Here is a 19,077-nt window from a genome sequence, read left to right on the forward strand (position 1 = left end):
CTGCCAATGAATGTCTTTGAACTGATGCCTCCATACCGTCTGACTGTCTGATAATTGCTTTATGAAGATCCCCGTCTCTAGTATTTCTAACAGCCTCTTCTGGATGTACAGAATCAACGGAGGGATTAGGCAATGTTCCTTTGACTACTTTACTCACCAGAATGGCCGAGAGGTTAAGGTGTTGGACTTAAGTTCCAATGGACGTGTGTCTGCGTGGATTTGATGGGGGTGGGATAGCTCAGTGGTTTGAGCATTGGCCTGCTAAACCCAGGGTTGTGAGTTCAATCCTTGAGGGGGCCATTTAGGGATCTGGGGCAAAAATTGGGGATTGGTCCTGCTTTGAGCAGGGGGTTGAACTAGATGACCTCCTGAGGTCCCTTCCCACCCTGATATTATTCTGTGATACTTTTTCAGCTGGGGATATTACTCAAATTGTCAGCGTCTGTCTTCATGCCTGACTAGCTGTTTTGCTGGCTAAATCCTTCAAAGCTAGAGTGCCAAGGTGGTCCTTCAAACAATCCATCGTGCCACTTAAGATAAGACCAATAACTTTGCCCGAGACAGGCCTCTTTTGTTACATTGCTGCCCAAGTTCAGATCTGCAGCTGGTGCTTGGACTGCTTCAGACAAGGTCAGCTGAAAACTTTGTTACTTAGCAGACTCTTATTGGCAGTGAGTTACCTTGATGCTGGCTTTCCTCTCCTCTAAGATGTTTCCCTGTTAGGGGATACCAGCATTAGCCTTAGAAGATATCCCTAGGGAAACCCAAACTCCTCTCGGCTCTTCCTTCTAGAGGAATTATTCTTTCTGTGCATAAGAAGCATTAAATGGCTTAATGAAACCCTCCACTTCAGCTATTTCTTTAGTGGAAGTTCTTATAAGTGGAGAAGGAAGGACTTGATTGCTTCATAGCTCTACACCTGTTACTTAACACACACATTAACACCTGGATAGTTTCAGCAGGAATTCTACTCTTCCTCCTTAGTGAGAACTGATCTCAACTGCTGGGAACTGTGATCCTCTGCTTCTGAAAGAGGCTATTGCAGAGTCTTTGTTTCCAGCAAAACATCTCTCCCCATGTTGAGGGACACCAACTCCACAGACTAGTTAGAAAATAGTATAGAGGCCTTTAAAAATTCCTGTCTGTTTGCCTCTACCCAACTTTTGGGTCTTTGCATACAGCTTATGCCTGAGCAAAATAACGACAGTTCCTTTTGAGACCTACCCCTTTTAGGGTGACTTGTAAGTTGTCTACCCAGTAGGATTTTCTTTCCTTTCAGAGATGTCTCAAACTTTCTCAGGATTTTAGCATGTAAGTAGGCTTCATCCACCATAGCGCTTGGAACCCCATGGTAATCCTCCTGTACTGGAGGAAAATCAAGCTTTCTACCACATATAAACTAATGTCCTTTGCATATTCTTTCACCTGTTTGTGCAACTCATAGTCCAGGCTCCTGTCAGCTTAGGAGAAGCCCAAACCTATGGTGCTTCAGCCTCTCACACCTGAGAAAAAATTGAAATAGGATTGTAACTATCACTCTCCCCTCTCACCCCCCCACTCTCTCCCAAAATCAGCTAGCCATGAAAGGGAGCCACCAGAGTAACTTTTTGTAGTGCTAACTCTTTCCAATGGAGAAGTTGAAGCACAGACTATTTTTGATTTTTTTACTTTTAAAGCATTACGGTATTCAGTTTGTGTTGCTACCTTGATAACGTGGGGCTTTTGCATTGTCTAGCCATCATTGGGTAGCTTGTCACAGCTCATCCTCAGGAGAGGGGACTTTGATTTGAGTTGAATGGAAACTTTGCTTGAGTAGTTCAGGAGAGACTGGGCAGGACCTAGAGTTAATGGCAGCCAAACTTCGTCTTCATTATGATTGGTACCATTGCTTCTCTTGAGGTCACAGCTTCATCCAGCATTCCAGATGGTGGTTGGAGGTATACATTGCCCTCTGTTTGTATGTGGTTTGTCTAGACTAAGCTCTTTGAGGCAGGGACTTCATTCTCATAACTGTATATAAAGTGCCTAGCACACTGACACTGTGCAAATAAATTTTAATCTTTCTCCCCTGCTTTAAGAGAAGGAGGACTTGTGGCACCTTAGAGACTAACCAATTTATTTGAGCATAAGCTTTCATGAGCTATAGCTCACTTCATCAGATGCATGCTTTGTAACTATGGCTCAGTAGCTTAATTCTACAATTACATAATATATTATCAACTGCCATATTATTCTGAGAAGGTTTTTTTTAGCTATTTCATTTTAAACTCCTACAAATGTTTTGTAATTCCTAAGGGTCTGACATGAATCCTGAATGTAACTGTGGATTTAAGATGAGAGCAGAGGTCTGACATTCAAGCCTTGATTCTTTGCTTTCTCTTGCTTGGGCATTGCAGCGGTTTCTGAACACAGCAATGCTACATGCGATGTGCTGCAGTCCTTGGGCATAGTGGGCTGACTTGTTTTGGCCCAGTTTCCCCAAGCTGCTGTTCTGATACTCTGATCATCAGTGCTTAGATTCCAAGAAAGCCAAGTTCATTTGTTTTATTTTCTAATCCATCTGCTCTCTCATTGACTTCTTTTCTCCCTGTTGCAAATATGCATTCTCCCCTGTTATGCTGAGAGATGGAACGATTCAGTCCTGTTTGTTTCCAGTCAGACTTCTGAAAACAGTTGAGAGGATGAATGCCTACCTCTTAGCAGGTTTTCTGCTATGCTGTCTACCTAGACTTCTTTAAAGTAACCTGAGTCAGCTGCAGCTAGAAAGATTTGAGATATTAAATGTGTGCTACCTATGTTCCATGGGAAAACCCGCTCTCAAAAAGCTGTATCTTCTTCCCCCTCACACAGTGATGTCTTCCTTGCTCTCTGTCCTAGTTTAGCATGTGAAAAACATGATATACATCTGTGGCTTTATACACATGAGATCCATTTATCTATTAATTGGGGTTTGGGCTGGAAAGTTTTGGAAAGTTGACTGGTTATCTCTGCTTTTTGATCTGTTGTGTCTAATACTTCTCCACCCAAATAGACTTCATGGGAGACTGTAGGGGGAAAGAAGAAAAGCCTTGGAAAAGAGAGTTCAGAAAACAAAGAGAACAGAGAAAAGCGAGGGGACAGGGAAGTGAGCCGTGGACGGGGAAGCTCCAACAGACGGGGAAGAGGAGGCAACCGTGGCCGAGAGTGTAAGCACAGACACCTTCATTTTTAAAGCACTAGTCGCCTTAGTTTTTCTCTTCCTTGCCGCTGAAGTTGGTTGAGTTATGAAAGAGAAGAGGATCTAATGGAATAAAGTCCAGCAGAGCCTCAGTGTGGTGACTGAGTTATTGCATTTGTTTTTTTGGCAACAGGTATGCATGATGCTGTTACATGTCTTGGTTTCGAGAGAATTTATCTTTGATTTATCTTTTTAAAGGCAAATTGAATTTATTTGAAATACCTTCTGCCTTTTTATGATCACATAATCTTTTGAGAGTCGCTGTTCGGCACTTAAATTTGGAATGGAACCTTTGTAAGGACTTCATATTGAGCATTGTAGAGCAGATAAAAACTGATACATTTTCCATACATTTCTTTTAACAAGCAAATAGCCAAGTTTTGGTTCCATGTCATATGAGTGGGAGAACCTGAGGGTGGTCTCAGTTTTATGAAATGTTTTTCCCTCTTAAGGGAAAATGAAAAGGCCTTGGTATATCCTGGGGATTATGAGCACACCCATGCACAAAAGATAAGCTTCTACACAAATAGAAAGGGTTTGGTGTGAACCTAAACATTATTAGAATTACCACAGTGTATTCAAGGACAGTGATTCAAATACATTGCACAAAAGAGTGCTAAATGCTGCAAACGCTATTTCCAAAGTTAGGTAGTACTGAATTAGATCACCTTTGAGTATGTTACCCATTGTTTAAGCCATTTCTTAAAGTGCCCCATACTATATTATTAAAAAAAATACATGCCAAGTCCATATGAAAATATATACGTACATTTAAAAAAAAAAACCAAAACTTCCACCCATATAAAATAGTACACTGCACACACAATTCTCCCCTTGGAGAGATGATGAGTGAATGAACCACATGTGACAGATGTTAGTCACATTACTTAATGCACTACTGAAAAGCCCTCAGATGCTACCGTGATCAGGGTCTGTAAGAACTTACGTAGAATAGAATAGTATCTAGATGCTGTTTCGTTTAATGATCTGGAAGATGATGTAAAGCGGATATTTATGAAATTTGCAAGTTGCGTTTAGAACAAATAAGGGACTATCAGAGACTTAGTACACGGTAAGCCAGAGTGTGAATGCACAGTGCTCTCGTGTGCCATGTACTAACTGACCATGTGGACAAGCCCTAATTCACCAAAACCAAAAAATAGTTGCCCAGAATTTATTTGTCAGAGACAAATGGAGCTTGGCCTTCAAGTTTTGGGCTCTGTGCTAAATCTGGAATTTAGGGTTTTCAAATGGGTTCTAGATCTTGCAAAATGTGCTCTCCGCACCTTTATGTGCACATAGTTATGTCCCCATTGCAGTGCTGAATACAAGTCGTGCAGTGCAGAGTCTCCATTTAACTGTAGCAAGTGCTGTAGTAAGTGGTGAGAGTCATCATTTTCCTTCAGGGACCCCCTTCTTTGGATTTCAGCTGACACTTCAAAACATCCAGCCAGAGGTTTTCCACGGAACGTAGTTATAGAGTTCTTGTAAAAAAACAAACATTGTGTCCCATGCAGGTTAAATGTAATGGACCAGATTCTGGTGGACTCTGTGTGTGAGGTGAGGGAAAGGGAAGGCATGAGATGGGAGGCTTCTTCCTCACCCCCTTCTAGTTCCTACTGGTTCTTTTACAAGGGACAGTCAGAATGTGGTTGGGTAGGGAAGGCTCAGTTTAAGGCTAGCTGCCGCCTCAGAGAGGTGAGGTCATGATCCTGTCCCCCTTCAGACAGGTCAGCAGAACAGGCCAGGGAGAGAGTGTGAAGCACCAAAGAGTGGCAGAGCTCCTGTTGCCCCATATTTCCCCCAGGTAGGGTTCCTGCTAAAAGGTGATCTCCCTTGCCCCCCCCCCCCCCCCCCCCCCCCCCCCCCCACACACACACACAATGCAGGGTGCAAGATTTACGAACTTACATTTAGGCACCCAAATCCATGTTTAGATGCTTAAATAAGTGTATTGATTTGAGAGGTGCTGAGCACCCACAACTCCCATCACCTCTACTTCACCTGCTGTACCAGCTCAGCACCTCTGAAAATCCAGCAGTTTATTTAGGTGCTCGTTAGAAACTGTGAGCTACGCAATCTGTTGCTACTCTCTTTTCAAACTTCTTACAAATGTAAAGATAAAATTTCCTGCCCTATCAATCTTCTGTCTTCTCTCCCCAGTTCGAGTAGAAGAGAACGGTGTGGACAACAGTCAAGGGGAGAGGCCTTCAGACCGTGGGAAACGTGGCCGTGGGAGAGGTAATGTGGTGGTGCTTTTGTGTGGACAATCACAACTTTTCTCTTCAAAGGATAACCGGCTTTTTTAGATCTCAAAAAGAAGAGTAGCTTTTAAAGCCCAGCCACATACAATAGTCTGTGCCCTTTGGTTCCATAAGAATAAGCAATGTGTAATTTGATTTTCATGACATTTTTGGCTTTAGTGACCTAAACAAGGTGCACAAGTCTGCATGGCAGGTTCAGCTGTGGGCTGGCGTACTCAGATCTGTCACTTGACCCCAAAGAGATCCAGCATTTGGGCTGTGAGCCCTCAATAACCTGCTCTTATGGGGAGTGCCAGCCACCCCATGAAAGTCAAATTTGAGTGGAGAGCTGTGGACCCCCAAGATACACTATGGCCTGTGGGGCAGCATTGGGTTATTTTATTAAAGATAATGAAGGGGTGGAGGAGTTTGACTTGTACGTGTGCCAGTCCCTCAAAGTGGATTCTGGTGGTGTCAAGAATGCTATCTCTGCTTTGTACCCTATGGGGGGGTCGTCATGCTTCTCTGAGGCTTGCTAGCTAGATGACATGGAAGGCTAAGGGGAACCTGGGATACTGTGAGGGAAGAAAGGGAATCAAGAGGCTCAGGAAGTAATCTAGATTGTATTGCGCTGAAGATAAGGGGAAAGAGTGAAATCTGGATTTATCGGGGATTTGGGAGTCAGGGGAAGCTTCTGTTGATTTAGTGGGTGAAGTAGCTTTTGGGAGTGAAGTGATTTCTTTAGCATGGGGGGAGGGTTCATGGGGAGCCGTAGTATCTTGTGGGTTGGAAGACAAGTGGTTGTTGCTAGGAGGAGCTGGGGTAAAAGTGTGTCAGAGCTAATAAAAGCAATAAGTAGCATACTTCTAATTTCATATGCATGGAATATTTTTGCAGTACTCCATATCCTTGGCATAATACCTGAGGATAATTACGTGTTCAGTGACACGATAGCAACAGTTAATCTGTATCTAACCCTGCTGTTTTAAGGACTGGAAGGAAACAAGGGCATGTAGTTTCCAGAGCAGTGCAGGAACATGACCAGGCTGTGCATGTGAATCAGCAAATACCAGGATAAGTATGTGTATAGAGTAGCGGTTCAGAGAGGGGGACGTTATAATTAACTGCTACCATTTTCTGAGTTTTCGCACCAAAAAACAAAAGGTGCTAAACTGGTGGAGCTCAGTTTTTGTGGAGAAAGTGAAATTTCTGTTTAAGCTTCTGAGGTGTAAGGAAAAGAAATTAAAAAAAAAGATTTAAATTAGATGTTTTTCAATTGATGGTGTCCTCCTCCAAGTTGAAATGTATTCCAAAAATTAGTCTCCAACATTCACCCAACTCTTTACAGTTTTAATAAAAGTTTGCTGGTGTTACCCTAGGCACTCAGATACAGTAGTGAGGCTAAGTGCTGTAGGATAACTAGATAGTTTCTTAAATGTCTCACAACTAGGCATTTAATAATCACTAATAGAAAGCTGGCATACCAGACTGAGAAAAGGAATGCTTTGTGTGTACCATCTTTAACCAGACACAATTCATTGCATTGTGTGGTACTTCTATATCTGCCTAACAAATAGACTGCACAGTCACATAAATGAGCTAATTTAATGAAAGGCCATCTGTAGCTCTTAACTGTCGATGATAAACTCTCTCTTCATATGCTTCTGGATCATTGGTTGATGAGTGCATTTTGGGAGAGAAAAATACCTAGTTAAAATTTACTACAGTAATCCTTAAAAGCTGCAGGGATTGCTTAAAGCTGTACATTTCACTTCCTCACTGTTAAGTCTTCTCTTTTCAGGATCACATGACCACCTCTCTCTCTTTGCATATTAGCAGAAATATAAATTTTCCTGCAGTCAGCTTAATGCAATAAAAACTGGTTTCTTGCTGCTTCATTAAATATAGAAAAGTTGAGACCCGGGATAAAGTTTCCCTTTCAATAGAGAGCAAATTGGTCACTTTATGTAATCTAGTAATAACACCGTTCAGAGGCATCCCATGCAGCATTTGTATCTGCATTTCTAATGCACGTGTCACTCAAAAATCTAGACACCAGATACAAAATAAGGGGTTGGTTAATGTTTGAACAATGGACTTTATCTCTCCCTTCCTATTTTAAGCTGCCTTCTCAGGCAGGAATAATCTTACTGGCTGTTTTCTAGGAGAATCCTTGCTGGGCCATCATGTTACTCCTTTATAGGAGAACAGCTTGATTTAGAGAAATGACGACGTGTACTCATCCCTGAAAGTGGCAGGAATGGGGCTAATCCTGTGGCAATAGTGGTGCGTAGCTCTCCATAGAAACCCCTGCTCTGAGATTTTCACCCTCTGTAGGCTGCATGCTTATCCAGCAGAGATACTGTAATCAACTGTGTGACATTTTTTCTAGCTGTGTGCACTGGACATGGTGCTATGTTTACAATGTACAAACAGTACAAGCCGGTGTAACAGCAGCTGGGGTCTGGAGCAGTTTTGTACTATTGGCTGATTAGTAGAAGGCAAAAGCACTTGTCAGGGCCGGCTCCAGGCACTTTCGTTCCAAGCAGGTGCTTGGGGCGGCAATTCGAAAGGGGCAGCAGTTCCTCTGGCCACAGCGACAATTCAGCGGCAGCTTCTCTGCATCGCCCGCTGAGGTGGCAAATGGATGGCAGCTTCTTTCTTTTGCTGTCCGCGCTGGCAGTTTTTTTCACTGCTTGAGGCAGCCAAAACTGTAGAGCCGGCCCTGGCACTTGTGTTAAGATATTGCCTACTGGAGTGACTCTACTGCTCAGACCTTAATCTCTCTTAATAAGCAGAGGGTATAATCTTTGATTTGGAAAGGAGTCAAAGAATGAAAACTTTTTAGCTGGGTCTTCAGTATCTTCATCTCTCCTTCTCAAGACCTAAGTTCCTGAATAAGTTTAATTTATCCCTAAGGAGTATTAGTAATATCTATGAGCATTATTTCTTGCAATTACTGCCTGATAGCGTTACAACATGCAATTATGATACATACTAAGATATCTTGTACGATACATACTGAGATATCGCAGGCAGGCTTACTAAGCTAGTGAGGAGGGATTTAAACTAGGTTCGCCAGGGATGGTGACCTAAGCCCAGTGGTAAGTGGGCAGGTGGGATATGGGAAGGAGACACAAGGAGGAGGGTGCAACAGGAGAGGCCTCCTGATACACTACTTTCTCAGTATGAAATTGGCTAGTTATCTTAGGTGCCTGTACACAAACGCAAGAAGCCTGGGAAACAAGCAGAAGGAATTGGAAGTCCCGGCACAGTCAAGGAACTATGTCGTGATTGGAATAACAGACATGGTGGGGTAACTCACATGACTGGAGCACTGTCATGGATGGGTATAAACTGTTCAGGAAGGACAGGCAGGGCAGAAAAGGTGGAGGAGTTGCACTATATGTAAACGAGCAGTATGACTGCTCAGAGCTCCAGTATGAAACTGGAGAAAAGCCTGTTGAAAGTCTTTGGGTTAAGTTTAGAGGCGAGAGCAACAAGGGTGATGTTGTGGTGGGCATCTGCTATAAACCGCCAGACCAGGAGGATGAGGTAGAGGAGGCTTTCTTCAGACAACTAACAGAAGTTTTCAGATCACAGGCCCTGGTTCTCATGGGGGACTTCAATCACCCTGACATCTCCTGGGAGAGCAATACAGCAGTGCAGTTTTTGGAGAGTGTTGGGGACAACTTCCTGGTGCAAGTGGTGGAGGAACCGACTAGGGGCCGTGCTCCTCTTGACCTGCTGCTCACAAACAGGGAAGAATTAGTAGGGGAAGAAGAAGTGGGTGGCAGCCTGGGCAGCAGTGACCATGAGATGGTCAAGTTCAGGATCTTGACAAAAGGAAGAAAGGAGAGCAGCAGAATATGGACCCTGGACTTCAGAAAAGCAGACTTTGACTCCCTCAGGGCACGGTTCCCAGGAGGCTAATGTGGGGGGGCAAGGAGTCCAGGAGAGCAGGCTGTATTTTACAGAAGACTTATTGAGAGCTCAGGAACAAACCATCCCGATGTGCAGAAAGAATAGCAAATATGGCAGGTGACCAGGTTGGCTTAACAGAGAAATCTCTGGTGAGCTTAAACACAAAAAGGAAGCTTACAAGAAGTGGAAATGGACAGATGACTAGGGAGGCGTATAAAAATATTGCTTGAGCATGCAGGGGTGTAATCAGGAAGGCCAAAGCACAATTGGAGTTGCAGCTAGCAAGGGATGTGAAGGGTAACAAGAAGGGTTTCTACAAGTTTGTTAGCAACAAGAAGAAGGTCAGGGAAAGTGTGGGACCCTTAGTGAATGGGAGAGGCAACCTAGTGACAGATGATGTGGAAAAAGCTGAAGTACTCAATGCTTTTTTTCGCTTCAGTCTTCACAGACAAGGTCAGCTCCCAGACTGCTGCACGGGGCAGCACAGTATGGGGAGGAAGTGAGCAGCCCTCAGTGGTGAAAGAACAGGTTAAGGACTATTTAAAAAAGCTGGACATATACAAGTCCATGGGCCGCATCTAATGCATCCGAGGGTGCTGAGGGAGTTGACTGATATGATTGCAGAGCCATTGAGCATTATCTTTGAAAACTCATGGTGATCGGGGGAGGTCCTGGATGATAGGAAAAAGGCAAATATAGTGCCCATATTTAAAAAGGGAAGAAGGAGAATCTGGGGAACCACAGACCAGTCAGCATCACCTCAGTTCCTGGAAAGATCATGGAGCAGGTCCTCAAGGAATCCATTTTGAAGTATTTGGAGGTGAGGAAGGTGATCAGGAACAGTCAACATGGATTTACAAGGGCAAGTCATGCCTGACCAACCTGATTGCCTTCTATGATGAGATAACTGGTTCTGTGGATATGGGAAAAGCTGTGGACATGATATATCTTGACTTTAGCAAAGCTTTTGATAAGTCTCCCTCAGTATTCTTGCCAGCAAGTAAAAAAAAAAAAGTATGGATTGGATGAATGGTCTATAAGGTGGATAGAAAGCTGGTTAGCTCATCAGGCTCAACGGGTAGTGATCAATGACTCGATGTCTAGTTGGCAGACGGTATCAAGTGGAGTTCCCCAGGGCTCATTCCTGGGGCTGGTATTGTTCAACATCTTCATTAATGATCTGAATGATGGGATGGCTTGCACCCTCAGCAAGTTCACAGATGACACTAAGCTGGGAGGAGAGGTAGATATGCTGGAGGGTAGGGATAGGGTCCAGTGACCTAGACAAATTAGAGGATCGGGCTAAAAGAAATCTGATGAGGTTCAAATGGACAAGTGCAGAGTCCTGCACTTAAGACGGAAGAATCCCATGCATTGCTACAGGCTGGGAACCGACTGGCTAAGTGGCAGTTCAGCTGAAAACAGCCTGGGGATTACTGTGGATGAGAAGCTGGATATGAGTCAACAATGTTCCCTTGTTGCCAAGAAGGCTAACAGCATCTTGGGCTGCATTAGTAAGAGCGTTGCCAGCAGATCGACGGAAATGTTTATTCCCCTCTGTTCGGCACTGGTGAGTATTGCGTCCAGTTTTGTGCCATCCACTACAAAAAGGATGTGGACAAATTGGAGGGAGTCCAGTGGAGGGCAACGAAAATGATTAGGAGGCTGGGGCACATGACTTATGAGGAGAGGCTGAGGGAACTGGGATTGTTTAGTCTGCAGAAGAGAAGAGTGAGGGGTGATTTGATAGCAGCCTTCAACTACCTGAAGGGGGTTCCAAAGGGGATGGAGCTCGGCTGTTCTCAGTGGTAGCAGATGACAGAACAAGGAGCAATGGTCTCAAGTTGCAGTGGGGGAGGTCTAGGTTGGATATTAGGAAAATGTATTTCACTAGAAGGGTCATGAAGCACTGGAATGGGTTACCTAGGGAGATGATGGAATCTCCATCCTTAGAGGTTTTTAAGGCCCAGCTTGACAAAGCCCTGGTGGGATGATTTAGTTGGGGTTGGTCCTGCTTTGAGCAGGGGGTTGGACTAGATGACCTCCTGAGATCTCTTTCAATCCTAATCTTCTATGATTCTATGATCTGGAAAGATACTAGAACAAATTATTGAACAATCTATTTGTAAGCACCTACTGGGTAAGAGGGTGGTATGTAAGAGCTAATATGGATTTGTCAAGACCAAATCATGACAAACCAACCTAATTTCCTTCTTTGACAGGGTTACTGGCCTGGTGGATGGGGGGAGCTCATAGATGTGATATATCTTCATTTTAGTAAGGCTTTTGACACGGTCCCACCGTCCCAGACATTCTCATAAACAAACAAGAGAAATGTGGTCTAGATGAATTTGATAAGGTGGGTGCACAGCTGATTGAAATATTGTACTCAGAGTAGTTATCAGTGGTTCTCTGTCAAACTGGGAGGATGCAGGGACCTTCCTAGGCCTGGTACTTTTTAATATTTTCATTAATGATTTAGATAATGGAGTAGTGTGTGCTTATAAAATTTGTGTATGAGACCAAGCTTGGAGTGGTTGCAAGCTTTTTGGAAGACATGGATTACAATTAAGAATGATCTTGACAAATTGGAGAATTGGTCTTGGATCACTAAGATGAAATGCAATAAAGACAAGTGTGAAGCACTATACTTAAGAAGGAAAAAGAAATGCACAAACTATAAAATGCAGAATAATTGGCTAGGCAGGAGTACTGCAGAAACGGATCTGGGGGTTATAGTGGATCACAAATTGAATAGGAGTAACAATGTGATGCAGTGCAAAAGAGGCTGATATTCCGGAGTGTATTAACTGGAGTGTTGTATGTAAGACATGGGAGGTAATTGTTCTGCTCTATTCTGCACTGGTCAGGCCTCACCTGGAGTACTGTGTCTAATTCTGGGTGCCATGCTTCAGGAAAAAGGTGCGCAAATTGGGGAGAGTTCAGAGAAGAGCAACAAAAATTATAAAAGGTTTAGACAATCTGATGATGATGAAAGGTTTAAAAACTGGGCATGTTTCACCATGAGAAAAGAAGTCTGAGGGAGGACCTGATAAGTTTTCAAATATGTTCAGGGCTGTTACAAAGAGGACAGTGATCAGTTGGTCTGCATGTCCACTGAAGATAGGACAAGAAGGAATGGGCTTAATCTGCATCAAGGGAAATTTAGGCTAGATATTAGGAAAATCTTTCTAACTATAAGGGTCGTTAAATGCTGCAGTAGGTTACCAAGGGAGGCTGTGGAATCCCCATCACTGGAGGTTTTTTAGAACAGGTTGGACAAGCACGTGTCAGGGATGTTCTAGGTTTACTTGGTCCTGTCTTAGCATGGGGGGGGGGCTGCACTAGATAAGCTCTCAAGATCCCTTCCAGCCATACATTTCTGTGATTCTGAGAGTATCTGTTGGGTAGAGTTCTATAACAAAGATGATTTGGAGAACTGCTTAGCAGGACACAATTGGGTTAAAAATCCTAAAGTTATAAAAAAACAAGATTCGTTATTTGTGTGAAGTGATTAAAAGTGTAATAAGTTTATCAATTTAACTTTCATTGTGGCATTTTACACTTTGAAAAATGAGACCAGACTTGTCAGTTTCACTTTTGTTCCTAGTCAGTTTTTAGTAAATTATTTTTTCTTCTTGCTGATCTAGAGCATTTTTGCATTCCAAACACTGTAGGGGAATGTTTATTAGAAAAAAAACCTGTTACTATGGGAATTAAAATAATGAAAAAGGGGTGCCTGGTGGTGATAACTTCTGCCCAAAGGATCTCTGAGATTACGGCACTTACCTCGGAGCCACCCTGTATGGTGTTTTTCAAGGATAAGGTCCAGCTGCGGCCGCATCCAGTTTTCCTTCCCAAGGTGGTTTTGCAATTTCATACGAGCCAGGAGATATTTTTGCCAGTCTTCTTCCCAAATCCTCATAAGTCTGAGGAGGAATGTAGGTTGCACTCCCTGGATGTCAGGAGAGTGCTAGCCTTCTACATCAAAAGGACCAAACCAGTTTGCACGTCGACACAGTTGTTCATCACGGTGGCGGATAGGATGAAAGGTCATCCAGTGTCCACCCAGAGAATTTCATATTGGATCACCGCCTGCATTTGATTTTGCTGTGATCAGGCAAAAGTGCCTCCCTTGGCAGTTGTAACTGCCCACTCGACTAGAGCGCAAGCTTCGGTGGTCGCCTTCCTGGCCCATGTGCCAATTCCAGATATCTGCAGAGCCGCCACCTGATCATCCTTCACACGTTCGCATCTCACTATGTGCTTACCCAGCAAGCCTGAGATGACGCCGGCTTCGGTAGAGCAGTATTACAAGCCAAACGTCTGAACTCCGAGCCCATCTCCAGGGATACTGCTTGTGACTCAGCTAGAATGGAATCAACTTGAGCAAGCACTTGAAGAAGAAAAAACGGTTACCTCCCTTTTGGTAACTTTTGTTCTTTGAGATGTATTGCTCATGTCCATTCATTACCCACCCTCCTGCCCCTCTGTTGGAGTTGCTGGCAAGAAGGAACTGAGAGGGTGTAGGGCCAGCAGTGCCTGATAAGCTGACGCATGAGCGTGGTACTCCAGAGGGCGTCACAGCTGATCCTACGGATACCACTAAGGCAAAAATCTCCGACATATGGGCGTGCATGCACCTAGAATGGAATCGACATGAGCAATGCATCTCGAAGAACAACAGTTACTAAAAGATAGGTAACCGGTTTTTTCAATCATTAAACCACACAAGGGCTTGATCCTGTGAGCATCTGTGTCCCCGCAACTCTCAGTGGACTTCATTGGGAATGGAGAATGCTCATCACCTTAGATGATCCAGGTATCCTATTTCCTGTAACTGAGTTGCTATGGAAAATCTCTCTAAATGCAACAAAGCAAACTACAGCTGGTGTGCAAAGTTGATTAAGAGCGTGAGATACATTAGTGAACAGAAAAAGGCCACCTGGCTTAATTAGTAAAATGTGGGAACAAACTAGAGTAAAATGTCAAAATGAGCAATATGATTAAAAAGACCCCAACAAACTTTCCACTGCTGGCTGCTTGTGAGCGGAGAGGAATAGCCAAGATTTGGCTTAACACTTGAACCTGTTTGCAGATCTAAGTGTAAAGGAAGCTGAGAAATGTCAGGATTAGGAGTGGCAATTAGAGCTGTAATTTTATTCTTTGCCTGGTGCCCCCATTGTTTGCTTTTGTTGATGCAGCCTGCTTGAGAGAGTTTAAAATCTGCTGCTGCAAAGTTGCTCATTCTCTTTTCTTGGGCAGATGGAAATTTACAGTCAGAGCATTGCCTGTTGTGTTGCCAAAAAACTTGACACTTTTTGTTTTGAAAACTGACTGTTATGGTGTATTTTTTGTTGTAGAAACTATATGCACAAGGCAATTCCATAAAATAACAGGGCCTGCCTTCCCTCCCTTGGGTGAATGCTGCATCAGAGCACTTAAGGTTCCTGCTACACTGCAATCTGTTGATCACTGTTAAAGGACAGTGTTTAAAAAATTTCCTAATATGTGATGAAAGAAACCTGTAATGCCATAGTGACTCATCAGTGATTTCTGTATGAGTTGCAGGTGCTAAACACCTCTAGGGATCCAGACGCTTAAAGATCTTAGAGGCTGAGTTTTAAATTCAGAGTTGGGAGGACAGAACTTTTTCGTTTAAAAAATTCAAAATGTGGACTCGGTTGCTTCCTAAGAGAATCTGTAATGTCATGGAATACTTCTGATTCCACTTCCAACGAAATCTACTGTGTTGGAAGCAAAGATAGCAAAAGATTGTAGGCGTTCAGATTGTGCACAGGAGGTTTTCCAGAGTCGGGCTGTGTTGCCATGCATGGTAGTAGCATGTCTCCTCTCTTTAGGATGCAGCCAGCCTCTCTTGATCACCCAGGCTCCATTGCGGCAACCTCCTTGCATCACTTCATGCTGGAACTCTCCCAAACAACACAGGAGGAATTAACATCATGGAAAGTTGGGGCTTGTATACATGGGAACACTCAAGAAAATTAATCTGAATCAAAATTTAAAGGGGATTAGTTAAACTTCATTAAAGCCTGGTGTGGATGCTCTTATTCAGAATTAGTGACCTTAATTTGGTTTAATTTCTCTCAGTGAATTAAACTGAATTAAGGCCACTTTAATTCTGAATGAGACCATCCACACAGAAGCCTAATGCAATTTAATTAATCCACTTTAAATTTACAGCTTTAGGCTTGGTCTAAACTTCAAAGTTATGTAGGCATAGCTGTGTTAGATAGGGGTGTCAAAAATCCCCACACCCAGACCAGCGTAAAACCTCTAATTTAGATGCAGCTATGCCAGTAGAAGAGAGCTTTTGTTGATATAGCTAATGTCATTCAGGAAGGTTGTGTTCCTACACTGTCAGAAATACTCCTTTTGACAGTGTAGGCTGCATCTAAACTTGGGGGCTATGTTGACATAATTGTGCTAAAATAGTTATGTCCGCATAGGCTCAATAGTGTGGTCATACCCTTGGTTAATTTGTATCAATTTCCTGAGTGTTCCCATGCAGACAAGGCCTAGCTTGCCTGTATTCCTTTAAAAAAGATCCAGAATAGAACTACCTGGTTAGTTACCTAGAAGACCACCCCTCTTGAGGTCAGAATATGCAGTGAAATTGCTGCAGTCATGATGTCTAGCCCTAACCAGTAACTCCATTTTTCAGTCCTTAATGAAACAGAAGGACAGGATCTAGCACTCTCTTCATGCACTAAATTGTCATCTTAAATATAATTAGGAAGGCCAAAAAAGAATTTGAAGAACAGCTAGTCCAAAGGCTCAAAAAATAACAGCAAAAAAAATTTAAGTACATCAGAAGCAGGAAGCCTGCTAAAGAACCCGTGGGGCCACTGGACGTTCGAGATGCTAAGGAAACTCTCAAGGAAGATCAGGTCATTGTGGAGAAACTAAACGAGTTCTTTGCATTGGTCTTCATGGCTGAGAATGTGAGGGAGATTCCCAAACCTGAACCATTCTGTTTAGGTGACACATCTGAGGAACTGTCCCAGATTGAGGTGTCATTAGAGGAGGTTTTGTTAGAAATTGATAAATTAAACAATAAGTCACCAGGACCAGATGGTATTCATACAAGAGTTCTGAAGGAACTCAAATATGAAATGTCAGAACTAACTACTATGGTTTGTAACCTATCATTTTAAATCAGCTTCTGTATCAAATGACTGGAGGATAGCTAATGTGACGCGAATTTTTAAAAAGGACTCCAGGGGTGATCCTGGCAATTACAGGCCAGTAAGCCTGTCTTCAGTACCAAGCAAACTGATTGAAACTATAGTAAAGAACAGAATTATCAGACACTTAGATGAACATGATTTGTTGGAAGAGTCAATCATGGTTTTTGTAAAGGGAAATCATGCCTCACCAGTCTGCTAGAATTATCTGAGTGTGTCAATAAGCGTGTGGACAGGGTTGATCCAGTGGATATGGTGTACTTAGATGTTTTCAGAAAGCCTTTGAAAAGATCCCTCATCAAAGGTGTTTAAGCAAAGAAAGCTGTCATTGGATAAGAGGGAAGGTCCTCTCATAGATCAGTACCTGGTTAAAAGATAGGAAACAGAGTAGGCATAAATGGTCAGTTTTCAGAATGGAGAGACGCAAATAGTGGTGTCCCCCCAGGGTCTGTAATGGGACTGGTGCTGTTCAACAGATTCATAAATGATGTGGAAAAAGGGGTAAACAGTGAGATGGCAAAATTTGCAGATGATACAAAAAACTCAAGATAAGTCCAAAGCAGATTGCAAAGAGTTAGAGGGTTCTCACAAAATGGGGTGATTGGGCAACAAAATGGCAGATTAAATTCAAAGTTTATAAATGCACAGTAATGGATATTGGACAACATAGTCCCAACTACACATATAAAACGATGGGCTCTAAATTAGCTGTTACCACTCAAGAAAAAGATCTTGGAGACATTATGGATAGTTCTCTGAAAACATCCACTCAAGTTGCAGCACCAGTCAAAAAAGCAAACAGAATGTTGGGAATCTTTGGGAAAGGGATAGATAAGAAGAGAGAAAATATCATATTGCCTCTACATAAATACATGGTACGCCCACATCTTGAATATTGCATGCAGATGTGGTTGCCCCATCTCAAAAAAGATACACTGGAATTGGAAAAGGTACCGAAAAGGGCAACAAAAATGATTAGGGGTATGGAACAGCTGCTGTATGAGGAGAAATTAATACGATTGGGACTTTTCAGCTTGGAAAAGAGACGACTAAGGGGGGATATGGTAGAGGTCTATAAAATCATGATTGGTGTGAAGAAAGTAAATAAGGATATGTTATTTACTCCTTCGCATAACACAAGAGCTACGGGTCACCAAATGAAATTAATAGGCAGCAGGTTTAAAACAAAAACGGTTTTCTTCACCCAACGCACAGTCAACTTGTGGAACTCTTTGCCAGAGAATGTTGTGAAGGCCAAGACTATAACAGGGTTCAAAAAAGAACTAGATAAGTTCAAGGAGGATAGGTCTATCAGTGGCTATTAGCCAGGATGGACAGAGATGGTGTCCCTCACCTCTGTTTGCCAGAAGCTGGGAATGGGCAACCGGGGACGGATCACTTGATGATTACCTGTTCTGTTCATTCTCTCTGGGGTAGCTGGTATTGGCCACTGTCGGAAGACAGGATACTGGGCTAGATGGACCTTTGGTCTGACCCAGTATGGTCATTCTGATGTTCTGATCTGATCTTTCATCTGTTTCAAGTTCTCCTTCTATAATGCTTTCACCTGGTCAAATAGAGGTGCTCTGCTGCTCAACCCATTCATATGCTGCTTATACTTCTGCTTTAGCTATTGAAACAAATGCCTCCTGCTTCAATCAATATCTTTCTGCTCTAAACACCCCGTCTAGTTCTGTAGGTTATTATCCAGGTGTCTTGCCTCTGTCAATATCCAAAATGATGTTGCTGAAGAGTCCTTGAAGCATTCCTACCCATCTGCCTATGTTAGGTATTTCAGCCCTTTCCAGAAGCAGCCCCTGGGCAGGACTTTTCCCTAAAAATCTGAAACGTGTCCTATCTGTCTAAATATTCATGCTGTGATTGTTGGGGTTCTCTGGACTCTGTTTCTTAAAGAATCATGACAATGTCCTCTCTTTCCAGTCCTGCTGTGCAGACTAGGTACCTTGAGTTGAATAGCTTCTCCTCTTTTGGAGAGAAGTTACAGAAAGATTGAGGCCAGATCTGCCAATAACAGATTAACCTGGTCCAAATTTTAATGCCCTTCCTGGAACATACTAAGGTCAGGCAAGCAATGCCTTGCTTTCTTGTATGTGTTTAAGAGCTTACATTCACACACACGTCCAATTGCTTCATGACTGTAATTAGTACTTGGGAGCCCTAAAAGATTACAATAGCAGGGTAATGTTACAAATTCATACTTCTCCTGATAGTTGGGGCAACCTGAAGATCCCTGTTTTGGTAACCTGTAATTGCACCCATAATAAAATATTCTGCTTTGGTGTGTAGCTGGATCTCTAGGCTCCCAGGGGTTCTGTTATGCAAATAGGTAGTTGTGAACTCTGAATGTATTTTCCTCTCCAAGTGTAATGCCATCACCTGTTGGCAGCAAAAAATAAATGGAAAGCCAGATATGAAAATGCATTGTACATATGAAAGACTGTTAATAATCCCAACAGCAGTCTAT

General features: G+C 42.9%; 1 protein-coding gene across 6 annotated transcripts in view; it reads left to right on the forward strand.

The window, feature by feature from the left end:
- Positions 1 to 19,077, forward strand: part of UBAP2 (ubiquitin associated protein 2) — a 133,120-nt gene that overhangs the window by 48,308 nt on the left and 65,735 nt on the right. For 5 of the 6 annotated variants that reach the window (XR_013346103.1, XM_077816609.1, XM_077816611.1 and 2 more), the window contains exons 5-6: positions 3,032 to 3,185; positions 5,381 to 5,458. Coding sequence is in view for 4 of the 6 variants with exons in the window: in XM_077816609.1 (XP_077672735.1) it covers positions 3,032 to 3,185; positions 5,381 to 5,458 (232 nt within the window). In the remaining 2 variants the exon portion in view is untranslated. The remainder of the gene's footprint in view (positions 1 to 3,031; positions 3,186 to 5,380; positions 5,459 to 19,077) is intronic. The other variant, XM_077816614.1, reaches the window with a different exon arrangement.

This window comes from Eretmochelys imbricata, chromosome 5 (assembly GCF_965152235.1).
Source record: "Eretmochelys imbricata isolate rEreImb1 chromosome 5, rEreImb1.hap1, whole genome shotgun sequence".
Lineage (NCBI taxonomy): Eukaryota > Metazoa > Chordata > Testudines > Cheloniidae > Eretmochelys > Eretmochelys imbricata.